The sequence below is a fragment of the Mastomys coucha genome, unplaced genomic scaffold, assembly GCF_008632895.1.
Source record: "Mastomys coucha isolate ucsf_1 unplaced genomic scaffold, UCSF_Mcou_1 pScaffold5, whole genome shotgun sequence".
NCBI classification, from domain to species: domain Eukaryota; kingdom Metazoa; phylum Chordata; class Mammalia; order Rodentia; family Muridae; genus Mastomys; species Mastomys coucha.
The window spans coordinates 62940953-62964172 of NW_022196911.1; the positions used below are offsets into that span (position 1 = coordinate 62940953).

Sequence of the window (23220 nt, forward strand, 5' to 3'; positions counted from 1 at the left end):
ATGTTTTCTTCTCTTAAAAATGAGTAATGATTTAATTACAGAAAAGAGATTTTCTTCACATTCCTCTACCATCATACTATAGCATTGTAAATATTCAATTCATTTATCTATGGACTGAATTATTGGAATATTTGATTTTAAAATTGTTTGAAGAAATGGAAAGGTGGCTCAGCAGTTACGAATACTTACTGCTCTTCCGGGTTCAACTCCTCTGTACCCACATTAGGTGGCTCACAATTGCCTGTAACTCTAGCTCCAAGGGATCTAACACCCTCTTCTAGTTCCAAGGGCACCTGCACTTACACATGCACCCACATGTGCACACATACACACTAATTAAAATTAAAAAAAAAAAAACCCTTTCGCCAGGCGGTGGTGGCCCACGCCTTTAATCCCAGCACTTGGGAGGCAGAGGCAGGCAGATTTATGAGTTTGAGGCCAGCCTGGTCTACAGAGTGAGTTCCAGGACAGCCAGGGAAACTCTGTCTTGAAAACAAACAAACAAACAAAAAATAACCCTTTCTAAAAATTGCCTTTTCAGCTGCTAATTTCTGTTTTATTTTAAAAATTGCTGTGTGAATTTCAGCATGGGAGGGGGAAGACTCTTCAATGACTTCTAAAATAGCCCTGAACATACTTCTGCTATTTTGAACTACATATTTATATCTTTATGTGAAGTGTGACATTCTCAACATAACAAATATCAACTCTGAAAAACATTGAAAATTACACTGTCAACTATTCAGCCAAGATTTAAATCTTAATATAAAAACAGACAAGCACATTGATCTCACTAATGTGCAAACTTGCTTTTGTCAAGTTGCCAAAGCATGTGTACGCCAAGGATCTTCTTTTAAAGTAACTTATAATTCATTATCCGTAGATTTTTGGCTTGTAGCCATAATATATGTGTCTATAGACTTGGGGCCCCATAAAAGCTGCTTCGGCCAACAGAGGTCCCAAGGTTCAGAGATGTGCTTTCACCAGGTCCTCCAGACCAGTCATCTTTTTGCCCTGCAAGTTTCTGCATCATGACAAAACCAGTAACATCTGTTCCATCACCCGTGATCCCTTTGTAGTAACACTGACTCTTTCTGTTTCTCCTCTGAAAGTAGTTTCTTCAGCTTCCTCCCCCTACTAGCTAATGACATTAAGATAAAAGCTAAGCAGGGCATGGTGCCACACATCTGTAATCCCAACAATGGGAAGGCTGAGGCAGAGGACTGTCATGAGGTAGAAGGCAGTAACCACGGTGTAACAAGACCTTGTCTCAAACAAACAATCCAAAGACACACATTGGTCGTTCCATGGTTTCTGAAACCTTCCAAGGTCACAGGCAGCCCTTTCCCTATCACAGCCCTTTGGTGAAGGATCATAGAGATTACTTCAAGTCCCCATTTAAAGATCCAAGGAGATGGAGGCTTACAATATTACCTTGAACCAGAAGATAGTTTTAATTTCTCACCCAAGAGAAATTGCTCAACTGTCATATTCCCCCTCTCATGGACCAGAGGTTTACAGAGTTGGGAGGAAATTGAGAATAAAGAGATGCCCCCTGAAGCTCCAGAACTCAGAGAAGAGAAAGGTAGATGGGATGGTGGTCCTTACCGTTACACAAAGCAGCATAGGTCCTCTGATGATCCACCAGATTTTCTTATTCTCATTTCTTGCCCAGCACCTGAGAACAAGATCAAGAGTAGGAGATATATGAGACGAGAATAAAAGTCCAAGTTTCATGCCCTGTAGAAGGATGCTTGCCTGTCTGGAGATTAACTGTCTTTCAGTTCATCTCCTAAGAGTAGGGATAAGGGGAAAAAAAAACATCACCCTCTTACCATGGCATTGCTTTTTATCATTAGGAGTGTATTGCATAGACCCTTCCACACTTTCCTCCACGTGTATGCAAACAAAAGCCCCGGGTTATAGACCCTTAGTACTTGACTCAATAGTTTGTTTTCCTTATCTCACACATCATTAACACACCTAGAAATATATGTGAACACCCATATGTAAATATGAAGGTTGGCTGGTAGTTATCTGGAAGGGACATGGATCCCACAGAATACATTATTTAGAAGCAGGCTTAAAACCTTTGCTGAGATTCCATTCCTACAAGTTAGGAGACTCAGAGCTAACTTGTGTCTCTTGATGTATTTTAGCCTTTGCATTGTATTTCACAATATAGCAGTGCCACACTGTGTGGAATGTTTCTTCCCTCAGAGTTGCTGCTTTTTCCCATATGAACAAAGCCATAGAAACTACTCTGTGTTTCTGTCCTCACACACCCAGCACCACAGCTGGCCCAAACAACATCTTTTAATAATTTGCCTGTGTAACTAAGAGGTTCCTATAAGACCTTCGACTGCTTGTCTACACTCCTGTTGCACTCTAGAAGGACAAAGTAGGAGAATTTGGATAGTCTCTTTAGAAAGGTGATGTGGTTTCCTATATTTGGGCATATCTTGGAATTGCTGGTCCATGGGAGACTGACACCAGGCAAATTACCTACCCTTTGTTCTCCAGGTGTGCACGGGCAAAACCCCAGGGAATCACAGACAGCATAGGGAAGGCTGTGTAGAAAGCGGAGAAGTAGTTAGGAGATGCTTGTTCAAAACTGCCTGCTCCCATACCATCCTGATAGGACTCAGCATGACAGGTCCAAGGGGTTAAAAAACAAGAAGAAGAAGCATAGAATCATAGACTGTGGGAATTAGTGAGGCTTAGAGTATATCAAGACCAGCCACAGCTCTACTATAAGAGAAGCTGGGCCCTAGGAGAAAGGGCTTGCCACATGTCGCAAGAAGTTTGGAATAAATTTATGGGCTTCAATTTTCCATGAGGAATATGATGGCTCCATTTATTTTCTCTGAATCTTGTAGCCTCTAGTTGACCAAGGACTTGTGGAAACCAGAGTTCCAGGTCAGCATACCCTGCTCGTACTTTTAAAATAATAATAATAATAATAATAATAATTATTATTATTATTATTATTATTATTATTATTATTACTTTTGCTTTCTCAAATACTTGCTGTCATAGACTAATGTATTTTTTCATCAAAAATTCCTGTGTGGAAGACCTGTCACCACTCTGGTGGTATTTAATAATGGAGAATGTGGAGTAAGTAGGTTTAGAAGGTGTTCTGAGTTGGGGTTCTCATGATGGGATTAGTGTCCTTATGAAAAGAGATTGGAGGTCCCATTTTCTCCCTCTCTCCTCCATGAGAGGATACAGCCAAGAAAGCAGGTTTGTGCACACCAAGAAGAGTTTTGCATCCACTAGAACACAAGCACATTGGACTCAGAGCCTCCATAGTAATAAAAAAAACAGTCTATTGTTCAAGCCACATAGATATTTTATTATGGCAGTGAGCAGGCTAATGCAGGTGGAAAGAGATCTAGAAGGATGTCATCTGGTTACACGAAAGATTGATCCACTTTTGCATATATGCATTGGGCATATAGTACCTGTGTTCATGAATAGATATATGTGTAATGCCCATGTGCACACGCACATGGGTGCACACACACATATACAACATGAGCACATACACATTTTCTTTAAAGACCCTTGTCATTGAGAAATTATCTTCTCCAGATGTCATCCTCTAGTTGGGATTTCTAGCTCCAACCAAAGGCTCTGATGGATTTCCATGTTCTGATGGGTCTTTGGGAGAGAAGGATGGGAGTCATGTCACTCACCCCAACCTATCACCAGGTACTTGGGCCACAGCCGCCTTTCAGGAAGCACTGTGGGCTCCAGCAGAGAATGGAGGTAAAGTCCTTCAACCAGCAGCCACAAGTTATTGGCACTCACAGAGTAGTGCAGGAGGACCTGGACGGAGCGACAGGAGGTGGATATCTGCGGAGGCAGAACCTGGCTGAGTCCTGGCATTCTCAGCACCTGGATAAGCAGGACCTCCCCCAGTATACACACACCCACACCTGTCCTCCCCTGCTTTCTGAGCCCTTGCTAACTATCTCAAAGAGGCTGGTAACAAAGCTTCATGGAGCCTTCAAAATCAGTCTCTTCCTTAACATTCTAGGCCAGTGTTTCTCAACCTATGGGTCATAACCCCTTTGGGAGTCAAATGACCCTTTCATAGGGGCCAACTAAGACCATCAGAAAACATAGATATTTACATTATGATTCATAACAGTAGCAAAATTTCAGTTATGAAATAGCAATGAAAACCATTTTATGGTGGGGGAGGTTCACCACAACATGAGGAACTGTATTAAAGAGTCTCCACACGAGGAAGGCTGAGAACCACTGTTCCAGGCTCTTTTTATTATTATTTTATTTATTTCTTTATTTAGTGTGTGTGTGTGTGTGTGTGTGTGTGTGTGTGTGTGAGTGTGTATGTGTGTTATGTATCCCAGGCCGGGCTTCAACTTGTTATGTAGTCAAGGATGATCCCGAGCTTCTGACCCTCCTGCCTTCTGCTTCCTACATGCTGGGTTTACAGGTATGAGCTACTGCTTCTTGTTTATGTTGTTCTAGGGAACCCAGGACTTCACTTACACAAAGTAAGCACCATATTTAGACTTAAAGAAAGAAGGAAGGAAGGAAGGAAGGAAGGAAGGAAGGAAGGAAGGAAGGAAGGAAGGAAAAGAGAAAGAAAGAAAGAAAGAAAGAAAGAAAGAAAGAAAGAAAGAAAGAAAGAAAGAAAGAAAGAAAGAAAGAGGGGGGAGAGAGAGAAAGGAAGAAAGCAAGCAAGAAGAGTCTAGAAGGATGCTTGATTAAGAGCACATACTGTTCTTACAAAAGACCCAGACTGTTTCACAGCACCTACTTGGTGGCTCACAACAGTCTGTGTAACTCCAGCCCCATGGGATCTGATGCCTTCTACTGGCCTTTTGGGGCTTCTTCATGTACCTGGTGTACACACACATGCATACAAAATTACATGAATGAATGAATGAAAGTAAAAGAAAACAAAATCAGAGAGAGTTTACCATCAGCCACAGCCCAAATGAAAGCTTGAAAGGGCTGTTCTCCAGCCTCAGGTTAACCAGGCTAGGAACCACAGTAACTAGGAACCACAGTAACTAGGAACCACAGTAACTAAATAAATCTTCATGTGACTGGAAATCATCACATGGACTTACGTCAACTACAAATGAGAAGTGTTTCTTGAACTGAATGTAAACAACAACAACAACAAAAAAAAAAAAAACAAAAAACAAAACCACTGTGTACCAACTTTTGTAATACACAATGAATATCAAGCCTGGACCTAGAGTGAGACTTCTACCCTTAAGTGCAACCATCTTAAAAAAAAAGAAAGAAAGAAAGAAAGAAAAAGAAAAAGTTGAAGCCACAGGTTCTCATGTAAGTTCTCTTGAGAAAAGTTTGTTAAAATAACAGCAGTCAACCCAAAGAAATTCCATGGAAAAAAATAATAAAAGTAGAAATGAATGCAAATGAGACTATAAACTAAAAGGTCTCAATAATGCCAAGAGTTTGCTCTTGGAAAAGCCCAATAAAATTGGGAGACTTCTAGTGACAGCTACCAAGATGTGAAAAAAACAAGACAGCAAAGATAAATAATCAATACAGGAAATGAAAATGAAGACACAGACCCGACAGACTTGAAGAAAATCCAAAGAGAAGGTCATGAGCAATATTTTGCCAAGAAACTTGAAAGGTTGCCTGAAACGTATAGACAAACTTCTAGAAAAGTTACTACAGACATTAGATAAAAAAAAAAAAAAATTGGAATATGAGATTCATGATTAAGAGCCCAGTGAGCTGGCTCAGCAGGTGAAGGTGCTTGCCACTAATCCTGACCACGTGAGTTCAATCCCTGGGACCCATATGGTGGAAAGAAAAGAATCAACTCCTTGAGCTGTGCTCTACTCTGACCCCCACATACACTCCTGCACACACAAATAAATGTAAAAACATTCATGATCCAGCCATAACTCAAACCTTTTATACATGCGTGTATGTGGTGTGTGTGCATGCATGCACCCACACATGTGCATGAATTTGTACATGTGGGTATGCGTGTATATGTCAGGGTGTATGCCTGTGCATGTAGAGATTGATATTAGCTAATATATTTGATTGTGCTATACTGCATACACTACCCCGGAGTCTCTCACTAGAACTTAGAGCTTCCTGACTTGGCTAGCCTAGCTAGCTAGCTTGCTCCAGTTCTCATACTTGCACCACGAGTGCTTGGCCCACTGAGTCATCTCTGCATCCCCATAACTTAAAACCCACTAATAGAGGGGCTTGGTGCCACCCACATGCAATTCCAGTACTCTAGGAGCAGAAGCAGGGCATTGTAAGTTCCAGCATGGGTTACAAGGTCTCAACAAAAGATTGCTTGCAGTTAAGAAGTCACCCATGGTAAGCCCATGAGCCTCGGGATCCCTTTACCAGGCCCGTTCTTGGAAGGTTGGGTTTTTAAGTAATACTCTGTCTGTCTATCAGATCTTTATCACTCTGTCCCCCCTCCCCAGCCCGTCCCCATACCCACTCTGCCCCATCATGTGGGAGGAGATTACCTCTGACAGATATGATATCCATCCACTCTCATTGTCAGGCCTCTTGGAGTAAGAATTGTGGAAGACCACATCCTTTACCAGGACAGCGAGAGCTCTCAGGATGAACGAAGCAAACAGGTTCATGTGGATGTAATTGCGTGTGCAGTGCAGTTTTCTGCACAAAAAGAACACAGTGTCTTCCCTTGGGAAGGAACAGGGCTGGGAGTGCAGTACTGACCACCCGTGTATCTGTCACTAGAGACACTAGTGCATGGTACAGACTGCTGGTCTAGGTGCTCTTGCTTCTCTGTGCCTTACCCTCTCCATCTGGGAAATGGGGTAAGAAGTTGCTTCCTAGATAAATGTGTGGCATGCCAGGCTTTTGTACGGGGACCTATGGAACCTTCACCTCTCGCTGCCACTGAAGGAGTGGGCACTTTTGAAACCTTGATTTTGTAAATGTCAGAAGTCCCTGGGCAGTGAGTGATAGAGCTGAGATTGGGGCCTAGAAATGCTGAGAACTGGATCTGGCTCTCCAAGGCTCAGCTGTCTCTGAGAATTAGAACGTTTCTCTCAGAGGCCAGAGGAGGATCACATCCATTAATTCATATAAAATGCAATGTAATAGGTGTCCAGAAACACTGTCAGCTTTAATCACTTCTACCCAGGGTTTCCCGCTAACTCTGTTACTCAGACTGTTGTAACTGTGTGTCTTCAGTCTGTGCTTTCAATGCAGCTCCCACCCTACCCCGTTTGCTTTCCTCCTATTGTTACCTTGGAACTTCCAAATGAGGTAGACGCTTACATTTTATGATGTATTGATGCTTCTTCCCTGGTAGAGCAGGAGGCTCAAGTGAAACAGACGCCTCTTGGTCAAGCCAAGCCCTGATGAATTTACCTCCTGCTAGAGCAGGCAGTGATTTTCTACTGCATTGGGCTTGGCACTTTAAGTGGATGGAGAAAGGGGTTAGCATATCATCAGTGGGTATTGGAGGTGGAACTTGCAAAAACTGCAGTGTTCTCTAGTAGGATGCCATGTCTGCTCCTGGAGCCATGGAAGGTCAAGAGAAATAAGGACATATCTAGGTTCAGGTGAGCCCAGGTGGGGCACTCCACCCCTCATATCTCCAGTGTATTCATACGGGCTCCTGAACAAGTGCTGAATATCCATTCTCCCATGTTATACTCACCAGTACTTCTGACTGAGAAACCTCCTTAGAGGGCTTCCTCTTGGATTCATAATTGTCTCGCTTAGGAGACACCTAAAGTGGTTTAGCTAAGTGCATTAGGGCTTTGGATTTAAAGACAGTGCAATGGACTGATTGGTTGTGACCCTAGCTCTGTCACCCAGCAGCTGTGTGGTCCTATGAAAGTCATTTCATCTTTCCATAACAACTAACAGTAACCTTCTAGAACTAGAATTAATCTTAATTCAGGTTAGGAGAATTACAGTGGCTGACAGCTGGCCGGGGTCCACAGGCTTCATTAAATCCTAGGCCTACCATGACTTTTGAGGGGAAAGGGGATTCTTATTTGTAAACAATGTCTCTGGTGGAATGGTGGTTTGTTGGGTCTATGGTGGTAAAGAGCATGATCAGGAACTTATGCACAGAGGCAAAAGCAGAGTCCAGAGTCCTGCTTCAAGAGCTATCTTTGTATCCAACTGCCTCTCCCTCCAATAAGGACCTAATGTCTCTCATTTGGAACTTTCTGTCTTCTCATTTACAAAATGGAATGGATGTATTCAAGAATCTTAAGCTTCCTGCCCTGAAGATCCATGACTTCATCCGGCAGATGATGATCTTCTAGGGATGAGCACCAAGCAAATTTTAAGACACGTCTGACTACAATGCTGTGGTTGTACTCACCGAAGGAACAAGAGGAGTGTAAGAGCCAGGCAGAGGGAGATGAGAGACAGGGAGTAGCCCACAGTGTACATCAGCTGCAATGTGTACAGCAAAGGGTAGTGATCCACCTGGACAGAGAAAAAGAAGACGTGACTGCCAGGATGCAGCCTGCACCCCACCACCTTGGTCCCAGCTCCATGCCCAGAGCTACCCTAGGACCACACATGTTCTGGCTCCCAGCCTGTTTTTAGACCTTTCCTTCCCAACTTCATTGATACCCAAATAGGCAGCCAAAACTGCCTGTGGCACAGTTCAGAAATCACAGTATCCCCATGAGGTCAAGCCCACCGGAGTCCCACCCCATGGCTGGACTCACAGCCCAACACTCATTCATTACAGGAGTCACTACATCGGAAAGAACTGAGTCCTAGACAAAGGTGCCATAGTCAATTGAGGCGAAGACCTTTTGTGGTCTGTTACTATGAGAAATTAATGTTAGCTTTTAGAAGTTAAATCAATGGTTTAATTGCATTTGGTCATAATCCTTCTTTCTTCTGGCACATTGTTTGATTAAATTTGGTCAAATTTTGTCTATGTCCATCAAGAGTGTTTTGTCTTTGTCAGGTCTGGAGATTTCTGTGTGATGGTTATTTAATAGACTGATTTAACAAGCTTCCTTTTCAACATTCTGGGAAGTTTTTGTAGAGTTCATTGTAATTTTTTTCTCTATTTTTCTTTTAAATTTGGTCAGCTTTTGCTTCATGAGTTTTGAGAACCTGTTAACATGGTATTGTTACTGTTGTTGTTGTTGTTGTTTATTCATATATCTTCCTGGTGAACTTACTTCCTCACTACTATGATATTGATTGATTGATTGATTGGTTGGTTGATTGGTTGGTTGGTTTATTGATTGATATTCAGAGACAGGGTATCACTATGTGGACTAGGTTTCCTTTGAATTCACAGAAGTCCATCTGCCTCTATCTTCCAAGTGTCGGGATGTTTGCCACCACACCAGTTGACATGGTACTTGATATCCTGATGATATTCATTGATCTTAAGTCTCTGATGCCTAATATCAGTATAAAAGCCCCCCTTTTCATTAATATTTATTTTCAGTTATAATGGCTTGAGAAAATGGTTCTCATTGACTCACATGTTTGAATATGTAGTACAGTTGGTGTAACTATTTGAGAATGACTAGGAAGTGTAGCTTTGTTGAAGAGGTGTATCTCTTGGGGCGGGCTTTAAGGTTCCAAAGGACTCTGGCTATCCCCAGTCTCTGTCTCGCTCTACCTACAATTTGCCAGTGAAGATGTGTTTTCTCAGCCGTCCCTGCCACCATGCCCTTGCTCCACAATCATAGACGCTAACCCTCTGAATACATAAGCCCCAAATAAAATGCTATCATTTGTAAGTTGCCTTGGTCATAGTGCCTTATGACCTCAATTTAAAAAATAACTAAGACAATAACTGTTTTTTTAAAATATTATATGTTTTTACCCTGAAGATTTTGTATTTGAAGTTATTGTCAAAGAGACAGCATATTGTAGACTTCTGCATTTTCTTAACACACACTGAAGTCTACCCATTTGGAGTATTTAGATCATTAATATTTAATGCTGTCATTTATTGGGCTGGGTTTAAGTCCATTGGTCATTTTCTTTGTCTCATATTTTCTTTACCCTCTTTTCTTCTTTTTCTGTCTCATTTTGAATTGACTGTCTCTTTATTCTCTGTCTTTCCATGATTAGTATGTCTTCACTTTCAGTGGCTGCTTTGAGATTTATAGTAAACATTTAAAAATTACTGTGTTCTACCATGAACTAATAACTTACGGTTTGATGCATAATTTAAAAACTTCATCGTTGTACACTGACACACACATTCTCCTTCCCGGCCATTTTGCTATTAGTACCATCCATCCATTTATACAGTGCATTCCACAGGTTCCTGATATATAATTATTACTTTTTGCCTTAGCTATCACCCTGCCTTTCAAGGACATTTTAAAATACGATACAGAAGTGGTCTCTTGTATATGCTATTTTCTAGTGATCTTTATTCTGTTGTATAGATCAAAATGTCCACATGGCATGGTTTTCTTTCTGTGTTAAGGGTTTCCTTTACTACTTCTGACAGTGGCAGTCTAGATGCAAAACTTTTGAGCTTTAAAAATAACCCTAAACACATTTTTAATCCAGAATTATTTTCTGTGGACATCACTAAAAACCATAGGTCCTCCAGCTGTTGTTGTTTGACTTCTTGTCTAAGATCAGCTTCTTATAGGAAGTCTTTGGGACTGGAGATGTAGCTGAGCAGTGAAGTGAGCAGCCTGCCCTTGCAAAGGGACCTGAGTTCAGTTCCTAGCACCCACATCAGGTGACTTAGAACCACTTGTAGCTCCAGCTCAGGGTAGGAGGGATCTGACATCTCTAGCTTCCTGCAGACACACAAATATACACATAATTCACTGAAGTCCTCCCCAAACACATCTCTGCTATTGACTGCTCTTATCATTACAGCATTAGGGACTGACTGTATCACAATTGGGACATCGATTGTATCACCATTATTAATATTGCTACTTTTATTTTATTCTGTGCATGTGCGTATATATTTGTGTGTATGTGCATGTGTGTAAATGTGTGTGTGTTTGTGTGTGTGTGTGTGTGATATAAACTAAAGTACACTCCGAGACACCTGTGGAGGCCTGCTGCTAATGTTAGCTGTCTTCCTCAAACAACTCTGGCTTATTTTCTAAAGCAGGGTTGATCTCTCACAGAGGCTGGACCCATTGGCTAAGCTGGCTGACTAATGAGTCTCAAGAAAAAAAGTCTTTGTCCAATCAGCACTGGGGTTACAAGTGTATGTCCTCAAATTCATTTTTTAAAGACAGGAACTTACTGCATTGCCCTTGCTAGCCTGGAATTCACTATACAGATCACATACTCTTGAACTCACAAAGATTGTCTGACTCTGCCTCCTGAGTGATGGGGTTAAAGGCACATATCACTATGCCTGGCTCAGACTTACCTTTTTATGTGACTGTTGGGAACTGGAACCCAGTATCTCATGCAAGCGCTTTACCTACTGAGCCTTCCTCAGCCCTCAGCTCTATTGCTCATTCATGCTCTGCTCATATGCTTCTCCATATGTGTTTCTACAAAGAGTGCTATTGTTTCTCAACACTGAAGACTCTGACAGCACATGGAGGCTTTACTGGATCATCTTAGCATGTTCCTGGTGATATTAAATGGGTAACTCTATCAAATCACAGAATTACCTATCCCTAGATTACTTCTAGAAACATAAATGTGTGTTTGAGACTTTCAGGAATATTTTAGGCAACCACTTGTTTTCAGTCCATCTCTAAAATACAGGTTCTGAGACAAAGATCAGAATGCAATCAACTTGTTGGAAAATTAAAAAAAAAAAAAAAAAGAAAGAAAGAAAAACAAACAAAAAGCAAAAACCCTCCATCCACTGGAGAAAGGAGGACTCAGATGGAACACACAAAGGGTACAACATTGAGCCAGTTGCCACAATGGAGCCGCTCCCCAGGGATACTCTGAAGGCCTCAGAGTTGGCATGTCAAAACAGAGAAGCAGGATATTGTGCAGTCATCCACTAAGGGCCAGTCCCAGAAAGCCTGGAGTCCCTGGAGGTTCTGCCCTGCATTTTACCAGAAACCCAGCAAAGACAGGGAGGTGGTGATTCGTTAGGTGGTGACCTAAATGAATATGGCCAGGGCACCAATAGCATATGCTACAATAGCTCACTTAGGTCACTACTACATCCGGCTGCTTCTTGGATTGTCTAAAACATCTGGTCTTTAGCTCACACTTAGTACCAAAAGGTGCATCTTCAGTCATTCACATACTTATAAAATACCACTTTAGTGTTCATTCAGCATGGAAATAGGCCCTTGATCATTGCTGAAGGGAGAAGGACATGGCCTAACTCCTTCAGAGGAAATGTTAGCAATACTTATACCTTTTAAGCCAGTGATCTCATTTCTAAGACTCTTACAGAAGATGCTGAACCAAATCTGAACCAACATGGATATACAGGTTATTCACAGTAGCCTTTGAAGTAATAAAACATTGGAAACAGCCTAAATGCCCAAAGTCAGTACTAAACAAAGTATGGTAGATACATACATCTATAAGATATATCTATTATACAATTATATTATGCTAAACTATACACATATATTTCTAGGAACTACTATAGAATGATTTGTAGGATTTGTTGTTACATGAAAAAAAATCCTGCTTTGCATGAAAGAAAAAGGAAGAGTAACAGTTACATGTTTGCTTAGTTTTACAAAAAGGAATGCAAAACACAATTAAATTAACAAAAGAATTGGGCAAGGTAGAACTTGAGAGGATAAGAGTCACAACAATGCTGAGGCTAACCTGGGCAACACAACTAGACCCTGCATTAGAGAGAGAGAGAGAAAGAGAGAGAGAGAGAGAGAGAGAGAGAGAGAGAGAGAGAGAGAGACAGAGACAGAGACAGAGACAGAGACAGAGACAGACAGACAGACAGACAGACAGACACAGAGAGAGACAGAGACAGAGAGACAGAGAAACAGAGAGACAGAGAAACAGAGAAACAGAGAAGACAGTGACAGAGAGAAGGGGAGAGAGAGACAGAGGGAGGGAGAGAGGGAAGGAGGAAGGGAGGAATGGAAAGAGGGAGGGAAGAAGACAGAGAAGGAAGAAGAGAGAGAAGGGAGGGGGTGGAGGGAGGGAAGGAGGAAGAATGAACTGGAATATAAAAGTAACTGTCAATAGGGGTCATTGGAAGGGGGGTTAAAGGAAACAGTAATGAAAACTAAATGTCTTTTTTACACCAAATTGACTTCCAAATCCTGCTAATACCTCACCTATTAGAAGACAAAATGAAAAGAGAAAGAGTGGACAAGAGAAACACTAACAAAGCCAGCAAAGCCGCTCTCTCTTCTTCGCCTTCTTTCCTTGTGGGACTGTGCAACTGCTAAGTCCTTGGACTTCCATTCACAGCTGCTGCTGACCATCGTTGGAAGTTGGACTACAGACTGGTTCCTGCCAGAAATGTTCAACACCATGCCACTAAACAAGAAGATGCCCACTCTCAATTACCATAGATGAACAAAACAAGATATTCCATGACAAAATGAAATTTACACAATAGCTTTCCACAAATCCAGCCCTACAAAGGATAATAGATGGAAAACATCAACATAAGGAGCGAAACTACACCCTAGAAGAAGCAAGAAGGTAATCTTTCAACAAATCCACACAAACCTAATTCCATCTCTTACAACAAAAACAACAGGAAGTAACATTTACTTTTTCTTAATATCTTAATATGAAAAATAATATTACCAACATATCCTAATCGATTGAAATCCAAAACCATGAAGAATTAGAAATTTGTTGATTGTCATCAAATGGTCTCTCTAATTTGGTAATTGGAGAAATAGGTCCAATATTGTACAATCCATATACACTTTCAGCTTGTTTGTTCGTGACAGTGTCTTACTGTGTACAACATAAGGGTCTTGAAATCTTGCTTCTCCTATCTCAGCCTTTCTATTAGTAGTATTGCTTATTTCATGTTTTTACATTATCCTATGGTTTTCAGAACAGCTTACATATTTCAAAAGTATTTATATACCCAAAAGAAATATAGACAATTAAATTGAGAAGGGGCTTGTGAGAGAACAACAAAAAGTGAGACTGACTGCTTTGCTTGACATTTGTAACTCTCATATCAAGTTTGAAGAAGAGGACTTTATAAGTTACTTTCTCTGAGATTAATGCTTTTCCAAATTATCACAACCAATGAACCAAATTCTTACCCTCACCTAATGTCTGTGCCACCCTCCAAGCAGAACCATTGTTGATTGAAACAGTTGGTGGGTGACTTTATGGATAGACCATTTTAATACACACACCATTTCTTAAATGAATGTAACCTGTTCTCTGTGAGCTGAGAATAAAGTCACTCACTCAAGTCAAACAGCTTTGACCATAGCAGGAAGTTTGTATACAAAAATCATGCCTACAATTCATTCCTTGGTGCAGCAGAACTGTCAACTCTCAGCTTAGCTACGATGGAAGTAAATCCTTTAGTGATATGAGGGTCATTGAAGTACAACCTTATTACAATGAAATCCAATGTCTAAAAATTGTTCCTATTTTGGGCTTGTACCACAGTAAGAGTCAAGATTTTAAACTCTACTAAATACAAAACAAACAAACAAACAAAAAAACTTTATATATTTATGTTCACTTAAGAAAATACTAGCAGTGATCTATTATTTTGAAATATACAGTTAATATGTTTGGAGTTATTTAAAATTTATATTGAGAAAAATGTATGTATTTTCAGTATTGCTGTAGACAAGCATCTACATAAGACTGTTTTAAATTGATTGTTGTTTTATATCAAACAACTTTTATAATACTCATTTTTATTGTTATAATATTTTATAAAATTTAAAAAATATAACAAAAAAGATATTGTAGGTATTGAAGGGGTATCTCTGGGAGAAGTTGGGGTACAAAAGGGAAACAAGAATGTGATGCAGTTCTATTTACTTAAAATATGTTTTTAAATGTTAACAAATTCAGATAAATTGAAATCATGTAACTTTTCTCATCATAATGCAATAAAAGTTAAAAAAAAAAAAAAAAACAGCGAAGCCAAACTGCACATGCTGCTAAACAGACCGCTATGTAGAGAAGATGGTTCATTGAAACATGGTGCTCTCTGCTCAAGATAAAGCCTAGGAGAAAGAAAAAATTCACAAAGACACCTGAAGATTTACCAAATTAGGTTTGTAGTGTCAATCACAATAATACTACCTTAACATTGAAACTAATCCAGGGAACTAGGTAAATATGATGTCATAAGAAGTAAAATTTAGCCGGGCAGTGGTGGCGCATGCCTTTAATCCCAGCACCTGGGAGGCAGAGGCAGGCGGATTTCTGAGTTCGAGGCCATCCTGGTCTACAGAGTGAGTTCCAGGACAGTCAGGGCTATACAGAGAAACCCTGTCTCGAAAAACTAAAAAAAAAATAAAAAAAAATAAAAAAAGAAGTAAAATTTAACTGAAGAGTAAAAAAAGTATAAATGTTAAATATAAATCATAGATCTTATATGAAGTCTTGATTATATGTGTTTATCTATGCCTGTGTGTGCACATGTGTACATATTCATGTGAAAAAAGAAAATATATTTTTTTCTTTTTTTCTTTCTTTTTGGTTTTTCTGAGACAGGGTTTCTCTGTGTAGCTCTGGCTGTCCTGGAACTCACTCTGTAGACCAGCTGGCCTCAAACTCAGAAATCCGCCTGTCTCTGCCTCCCAAGTGCTGGGACTAAAGGTGTGCGCCACCACGCCTAGTGAAAATATTTTTTTTAAATCAATGGGGCTGGGGAGATGGCTCAGTGGGTAGAAGTATTTCCCATGTAAGCGTAATACGCAGACCTGGGTTGAAGCCACATAAAAACTGGACAAATAATGCGAGTGTTGGCAATCCCAACAGCCTACAGGGAGGTGGGAGGAGAAGGGAGTGTGCCTGGCACACATGTGAAGGTCGGAAGACAACTTTGGGTGCTGCCACTCACCTTATCTTTGTTGTTTATCTACTGCATACTCCTGGCTGTCGAGCAGCTGTGGATTTTACTTGGTTGGCATCATGGCCATGTGTCCGTGTGAAATAACTCCCTTCATACTGAGTGGTATCTGATGAATAGTTATGGTTGAAATCCCACAGTGTCTGAGGGGCATTTTCCAGGATATCAGAAAGATAGTGAAAGCAGTTATGACCAAATATAACTATATTTGAATCTAGGTAGTGGATATTTTATTATTCTTTTAATAATTGTAGATGTTTGAATGTTTCAAGATAAAAATGCTGGGAGGTTACAATAGGCTTTTTAAGTGTTAAGTTATATTAATAATTTAAATTTGTCATTACAATGAAACGTCCTTCTGTTTTGTTGTCATTGTGACAGAATGTTGTGACAGAATAAACATTGGAAGGAGGAATGACAATACCTTGACTTATGGCAGGGAGGTGTGAGGGGATGGGAGCAGATCACATCAGTCGGAACAGCTGGAAAGCGAAGCCAGCAGGTCCTACACTGGCTAGCTCTCTTTTCTTTCCTTCCTCCCCACTTTTACCCCACCTGGACTTCCAACCAATGGGGTGGCAGAACCTGAACTCAGCGCATGTCTCTCTCCTTCTGTTAGTTCATTCTGACACCCTCACAGACATACCCAGAGATATGCCTTTCTAGTCTCTTAGGAGATCTCCAGCCACTCAAGTGACAACCAGCCTTAACCATCACAACTGTATATTAAAATTATACCCTAGGGCCAGTAAGATGGCTCAGCATGAAAAGGCACTTGCTTCCATGTCTGGTCTCAAGGACTGACACACGGGAAGTAGAGAACTGACTCCTGCAAGTTGTGCTCTGGTTTCCACACAAGTATGTGTCACACACACACCATAAATTTTAAAATATTTTTAAACTATGTTGTACATTTATAACTGATAAATGTATAACAATTAAATTCTGTGCTTGAAAATAGAAATCACTTTATATACAAGTAAAGAAAACAGTCTGAAGTAAGACAAACTAAGAACTGACCCCCCCTCCATACTGCTAAATAGAAATCCACACACAGACGACTCTGAACATAGTGTTTGTGCTTATGCACAGACACCACACACACAGCAGCGCCAAGATACTTAACACACATAAGGATTCCCACTGTGTTGTTAGCTGAACACAACATAGTTTGCTTGCCAAAACTCTGCAGGGCAAAGGTTTACTAACACTGCCCTTTTGGGGGGATAATTTCAACCCACTCTATGAAACACAGGTAAACATGGCCAGAAGCTTTTTGGTGTTAAGTATTTGAATTCTTGGAAATGCAACAACTTGCAGAGGGAAAGAGGTGGTATCCTTCTTCCCCAACTCCTCTCTCTGCAGGGGAATATGATGTTTGAGATGGGGCCTGGCTGTGTAGCCCAGTGAGAGTAGCTTCAAGTTCAAGATCCTCCTTCTTTAAGCCTTCCAAGAGCTGCAGTCATGGGCACACACCCCCAGTCAGTGCTCTCACCTTTCTAGAGAGAAATCTTTACTCCTGTCTCTCTACTCACTGACTTGAGGATGCTGCCAGAGAAGATCAAAGGGGAGAGGGTTACATCTGCCAGTAAACTACATACAAGAATTACCTGGGGAAAGTATTAAGACATAGGCTCTACCGCAGACCCATTGACTCATGGTCTTCCATTCAGCATGTGTACAAGTGTCTACTATACATAAAGCCTGTTTTGCATACCTATTTTGCATAGGCTAGGGCTTGGTGTCTAAAAAGATGGTGACAGTTTGTTCTCAATCAGTTTACAAATACAAAATGGAAGATAAGAAATAGATATTGTGGGCTCATTCAAAGTGTGCAATTAGCGTAGCTTTGACATTTTGGTATAAACCAGGTAGTCTTGAGATAAAACACCCATGTCACTTTGAGCCCTTTAAGAGATGGGACCTGTCACACAGTAAAATTATATAGAGAATACGGAGTTCTGCCAACTCAAATAGGAAATAGGGCTTTAAAAGGGGCTCCTAAGGGCACCCTAAGATGTGGAGAGTCCACTGTAAGGCCCTTCATGCCCAATAGGAACAAGCAGAAACAAGACAGACAAAAGCACACCAGTTCCCCTAGCTCTAAAGAAAGCGACTCACACCAGAGTGAGAGATACAGACTCTAGTGAGATGAGACCAAACAATTCGCTAAGGGCTCTCTTGTGCCTGGGAAAACACTGGAACTCAGTGGCAAAAGTTAAATATATTGCCATGGTAGACTCCATACTATGGTCACACTGGCATGACTGTCTATTGATTAATTTCTAGATAGCCAGCTGGAAAACACAAGCCTAACTAAAAGTTAAATTATGTAAATCAAATAATCATGTAAAGGTAGCAGGAGAGAATTGATCCATAAAGTTGTCCTCTGACTTTCATATATATACCATAGCACTCATATTCCACACATATATCACATGTGTGGATGGATACACACACACACACACACACACACACACACACACACACACACACACACACACCTTAGAAGGAATTTCAAATTTCAACTAAATAATGAAAAAAATTAGCCACAACAGAATGGGTGGAGGAGAAGGGTGGTTTGCAGGCTCAAGTTAAGATGCAGAGGACTCAGAAGAGGAATCACTAGAACCCAGGAGAAATCAAAGGGCAAGGCCTCTTCTCACGCCTAATCTCAGTGAGGGCTGTTTCACATCTCATAAGTCAAAGCCAGAAACCAGAGACTTTGGTCCCTGGCTATACTTTCACATCAGCCGATTGTCTCCTTGACAACCTGCATCCTATCTTCCCTCTTCTCTCATACGCATCCTCTTCATGCCAGAGGCAGTTACTAAGATAGTTCCTGGCTCATCTCCCTCTTCCTGCCTCCAGCCTAGCCAGCCCTACCATTCATTCTCCAATCTGCCATAGACCTCCTACCAATGACTTCTCTGAGTGGCCCTCTGTATTTAACCTACAATGCATAAATCTCCCAAGCAGTAAAGGTAGAATCTCCTCTCTAGGGCTCTGCAGACCCATGTGTGTCTTCTTCCTCTCTACATGGAGACACTCCAAGTCACCTCCTAAAAGGATCCATGGAGGTGAACAGTGATGGTGGGGAATAGCCAGCCACAGGAGAGCAGAGGAAGGCAACCCAGGCAGTGGCCAGCAAGCTCAAGGGCAATGTTGAATCCCCCATCTCTCCCCAGAAGCGGAAGTCTACCTGCTCTTTGACCCTGAGTGTGTGCTTTTCCTTCTGCCAAAGACATTCTTGCTCTCCACCTTCCCATGTTGGAACTCCTTACTCTCCATCTCAGCTTGGGAAGCCTTCCCTGTCCCAAGACTACATCAGTGCCCTCTTTGTGGCTCTGAGCATCCAATACTTTTGTCCCAGCAGTTAGTCACCCTGCTTGTGTGCCCCACATGACTCCAAGCTCCCTAAGATCTGTATCTGTGTCTGAGGCATTTCATTACTGTGTGTGGCATGACTGAAATGGGAAAAAATAAAGACATACCCTGTACATCTGTCTAATTCCTCTACACCTCCTCCTCTCTCCTATGCTTCCCTTTACACTTGAAGCCAGGGGAGCAGACATTTGGATAAACAGGCGGCTTTAGGAGCCCAGAGAGAAAGTAGAGAAAATCTGCTCCCAAAGGGCCACAGAATCCAGTCTTGAATGCGTTAACAGTGAGGACACAGAGACACAGCTCCACGCTGTCACTCCTATTAGCTTGAGGAGTTCCCCAAAGCTTCTAGGGACCAGCCTACCAGGATTCAGGACTTTGATGATGATGTCAGGATGATGTCAGTACAGTGACACACAATTGGGGGTTTTGTTAGATATTTTAATATATGTTTAAGCACAAGGGGTAACACAGAGGGTTGCTCAGAGGAAGATATACCCAAGGATGGGCACCGGCTCTCAAGGGAGAGCAAGCACTTAGTTGTCTGAGCATCAGCTGTATATACCTTTTGGTGACTCCCAAGCCATATCTCCAAAGGTTGCTAAAGAAACCTTTTATCCTCCCCCTCTTCTATGAGATGGCCCCAGAGATGCCTTTCCAGGAATTATGGTCTGATCAAATGAAATCAGAGGCTACTGGGATTGCAGAAGTTTAGTACCTGCTCTTTCCCTGTTCGTGAGGTTTCTGGTGAGAGTTTTAGGAAATTTCAGGTTCATGCTTAGCAAGGAAGAAATGTTAATTGTGTTGGAATTAACACAATTAACTGCTGGCTGCTGGCAATGGATTCCACCAGATTCCATAGGGAGGGGCTTCTTTGCCCCCTTTTCATGTCTCCAAGAATTCCGCCATCCCCCCCCCCCCCCCCCCCGCCACATACACACACACACCTTTTTATCCTGCCTCAGAAAGAAAATTGGTAGAACTGAGCATTCTCTCTGTCTCTCTGTCTCAGAGAGAGAAAGAGAGAGAGAGAGAGAGAGAGAGAGAGAGAGAGAGAGAGAGAGAGAGCGCTCTATAATTGTAGAACTCGGGAGGCTGAGACAGCAAGATCTCCAGTTTGAAGTCAACCAGGCTTCAAAGGGGATAAGATGAGAAGGAAGAGAGAGGAAGGGGAAGGGAGAGAAGAAGAAAATGTGTGGAGGGGGGTCTGTAGGGTGACTTGGTTTCACTCTGCATTTGCTGAGCTGCTGGGATGAATAACCGAGCAGTGTCTTCTCTAGGTCCTGGAGACAGAGCAGAACTCCTACTTAGAGTCTGCTCACTACATGCCAGGACTTTCCTACAAAATGTATGTCTCTTGACTGCCCGAAGCTTCATGACGATCCCACGCAGCAAATACGATCCCCTTGGGATGCTGAAGGAAGCACAGGCACCAAGAGTGAAATAACTTATGCAAGTTCACAGCCAGTAGAGGAAGACTCTGGACACATGACCAAGTCTGGCCCCAGCACCTTATGTCTTCCTGCCTCCTTCAGTCTCACAAGTCTCCAGCTGCCACTGGATGTGTGTTTTGGAGACGGGGCTAGATAAGGAACAAGCATCTGCAGGAAAATCAGAGAGAGGCAGGGGCAATAGGGGAATTGGATGAGGTGAGTGGTAGAAGTTACCACTGGACTGCTCTAAACAATTCCATGGACCATCTCAGTTGCTAGGAGACAACTGAACTGAAACCTGAATCCTGGGTTGTTTGAGGAAGTTGTTCCAGACATGAGACACAGCAGGTGCCAAGGCTGAGATGCTGTAAGATTTCGTGTTTCTTCTCACAGAGGAATCAATTTCCTGGCCACCAGTGGGAGTTGCTGTTGTTCGAGTGACTGGGGACCTTTCTTAGTGGAATCTGGAGCAGAAGTGCTGGTGGAAGGTCTCGTATCCCCACAAAGCCGGCCACCCCCTGGGGTGCACCAAGTTTCAGCGCTAGGTGCTTTATCAGCAAGCTGGTAGACTCACGTTTTGTTTGGAGCTCTGGTTCTTGGAGCATTCTGAGTCGTCCTGCCAAATATCTGTGGTGTTCTCTTTCGTCTGCCAAGTCCCCTGAGCCAAGCAGTGTCTGTACGCCCTTCCTGGGCTTTCTGAAAGTAAACAAGGCTCTAGAGGAAAGGTCAACACACACAGCCAGTTCCCTGAGCACACTGAAAGGTCCTCACCCTCAGCTAAAAAGCTGTGGAAAATCCCAGGGAAAAGGGGTTTCGTTTCTCCGTTTGGGAGCTCATTAGCATCCCTACTGTTTATTTGGGATGGGAAGAAACCACAAAGCCTCTAGATGTTGTAACTAACCATGATCCTCTAATGTCCTTCGTGTTTATACGTGTCTCCAAAGTTAAAAGTTCCCAGTGACTCATAGATTAGCCCTGTAAGGTAGTCTACTGGGAGATGCTAATCTGGGCATGCTCAGTGAAGCATCTCTCTCTAATGTCCAAGAGGTGGCGCCAAGAAGAAGAGAACACAAATGGGAGCAAAGCATGCTGATTCGGGACAGAGATATAATAAGCCAACTTCTGAGCTGGTGTCCTGGATCCAGCTTTACATTCTCTGAGTCTTATGGATTTCATCCCTGGGAACTGGGTCCACAGCTGCTACCTATCCTCTGCGATGTGAGAGAAGTTTGACTGAGAGTGTCCATGTATGCAGATGATGGGCCAATCACTTAAATCACAGGTTTAATTGATCGGTACCTACGGTACACATGAAGTATATTCACTTGCCCAACTGTCACCTCAGACAAACTCTTTGCCTTCTCCAAATCTGCCCCATCCTGACACCCTCTAGCCCAGAACCTTAGAACCGTCTCTACTCTTTCTTTCTGCCTCTAGCCTGCTCCACTAGCAAGTCATACTTAACTTCACACAGATCACAGATCTGACCCTACGTTCTACCTCCTACTCCTTCCTAATTAGAACTCTTATGTCTTCTCTGGTTATTGCTAACTTTGCCAATGGTATTGCCCTCACAGCTATGGTTAGCCCAGTTGTCATGATTCTGCTCAAAACCTTGTAAGGATTAGTGAGAGTCCTTCTGTGGCCATGCACAAAGGCTTGTAGGAAGTGGGTTCCAAATCTCTCTGCCCTCACCTCATGTTGCTTGCCTCCCTCCTTAGCTCCATCTGTGTTCATCCTCTCCCCATCTTGGGGGCATGCTACTCTCCGATAGCATGGCATTGCTTGTTCTGTGCTCTCTCCTAAACACGGCCTCCTCTTGGTTCAAATACTTAGTCTACACTAAGTACCAGTTGTCCATTGAATTGTCCTTCAGCTACCCATTGCCCTGACCCCACTCTTCCCATTCCATCTCCAGCTTCATCGTGTCTACGGTATATCATATCTATAGTTAACAGAGGATGCCTGTGACTCTTGTCTGTCCTTCTTACTACAATGTGAGCCCTAGGAGAAGGATTTTAATCTGGTTTGGTCAGTAGTACATTCCAGTGTCTGGCACCTAGTGGGTACCTACTAAATATTGGTTCAATGAGAAAATGACAAAAATGATGATGATGATGATGATGATGATGATGATGATGATGATGATGATGATGCACTTGGCATTTGAGCTGTCAGTGCCACTCACAATGCTCTGCTGAGGGCACAGCTCAAAGCTGAGCTAGGAGAGGGTACATCAAAGTGTCAGAAACTATTATAAATGAGGCCTCAGAAAGACAGGGCTCCATCAACTTCAGGGGAGAAGCTAGAGAAATTTTCTAGAAGGATGGGAAATACAGATCAAGAATTTAAGACAGCCTTTTCAACAGATGGTGCTGGCTCAACTGGAGGTTAACATGTAGAAAAATGCAAATTGATCCATTTCTT

The 23220-nt window shown here is 42.1% G+C and overlaps 1 protein-coding gene across 1 annotated transcript in view; it reads right to left on the reverse strand.

Moving 5' to 3' along the window:
* The window catches only part of Glp2r (glucagon like peptide 2 receptor), a 66777-nt gene that overhangs the window by 29858 nt on the left and 13699 nt on the right, over positions 1-23220 (reverse strand). Inside the window, exons 4-9 of the mRNA XM_031352162.1 lie at positions 21368-21489; positions 8366-8472; positions 6519-6672; positions 3702-3861; positions 2510-2570; positions 1609-1678 (exon numbers count right to left, since the gene is read on the reverse strand). Of these exons, the coding sequence (XP_031208022.1) occupies positions 1609-1678; positions 2510-2570; positions 3702-3861; positions 6519-6672; positions 8366-8472; positions 21368-21489 (674 nt within the window). The remainder of the gene's footprint in view (positions 1-1608; positions 1679-2509; positions 2571-3701; positions 3862-6518; positions 6673-8365; positions 8473-21367; positions 21490-23220) is intronic.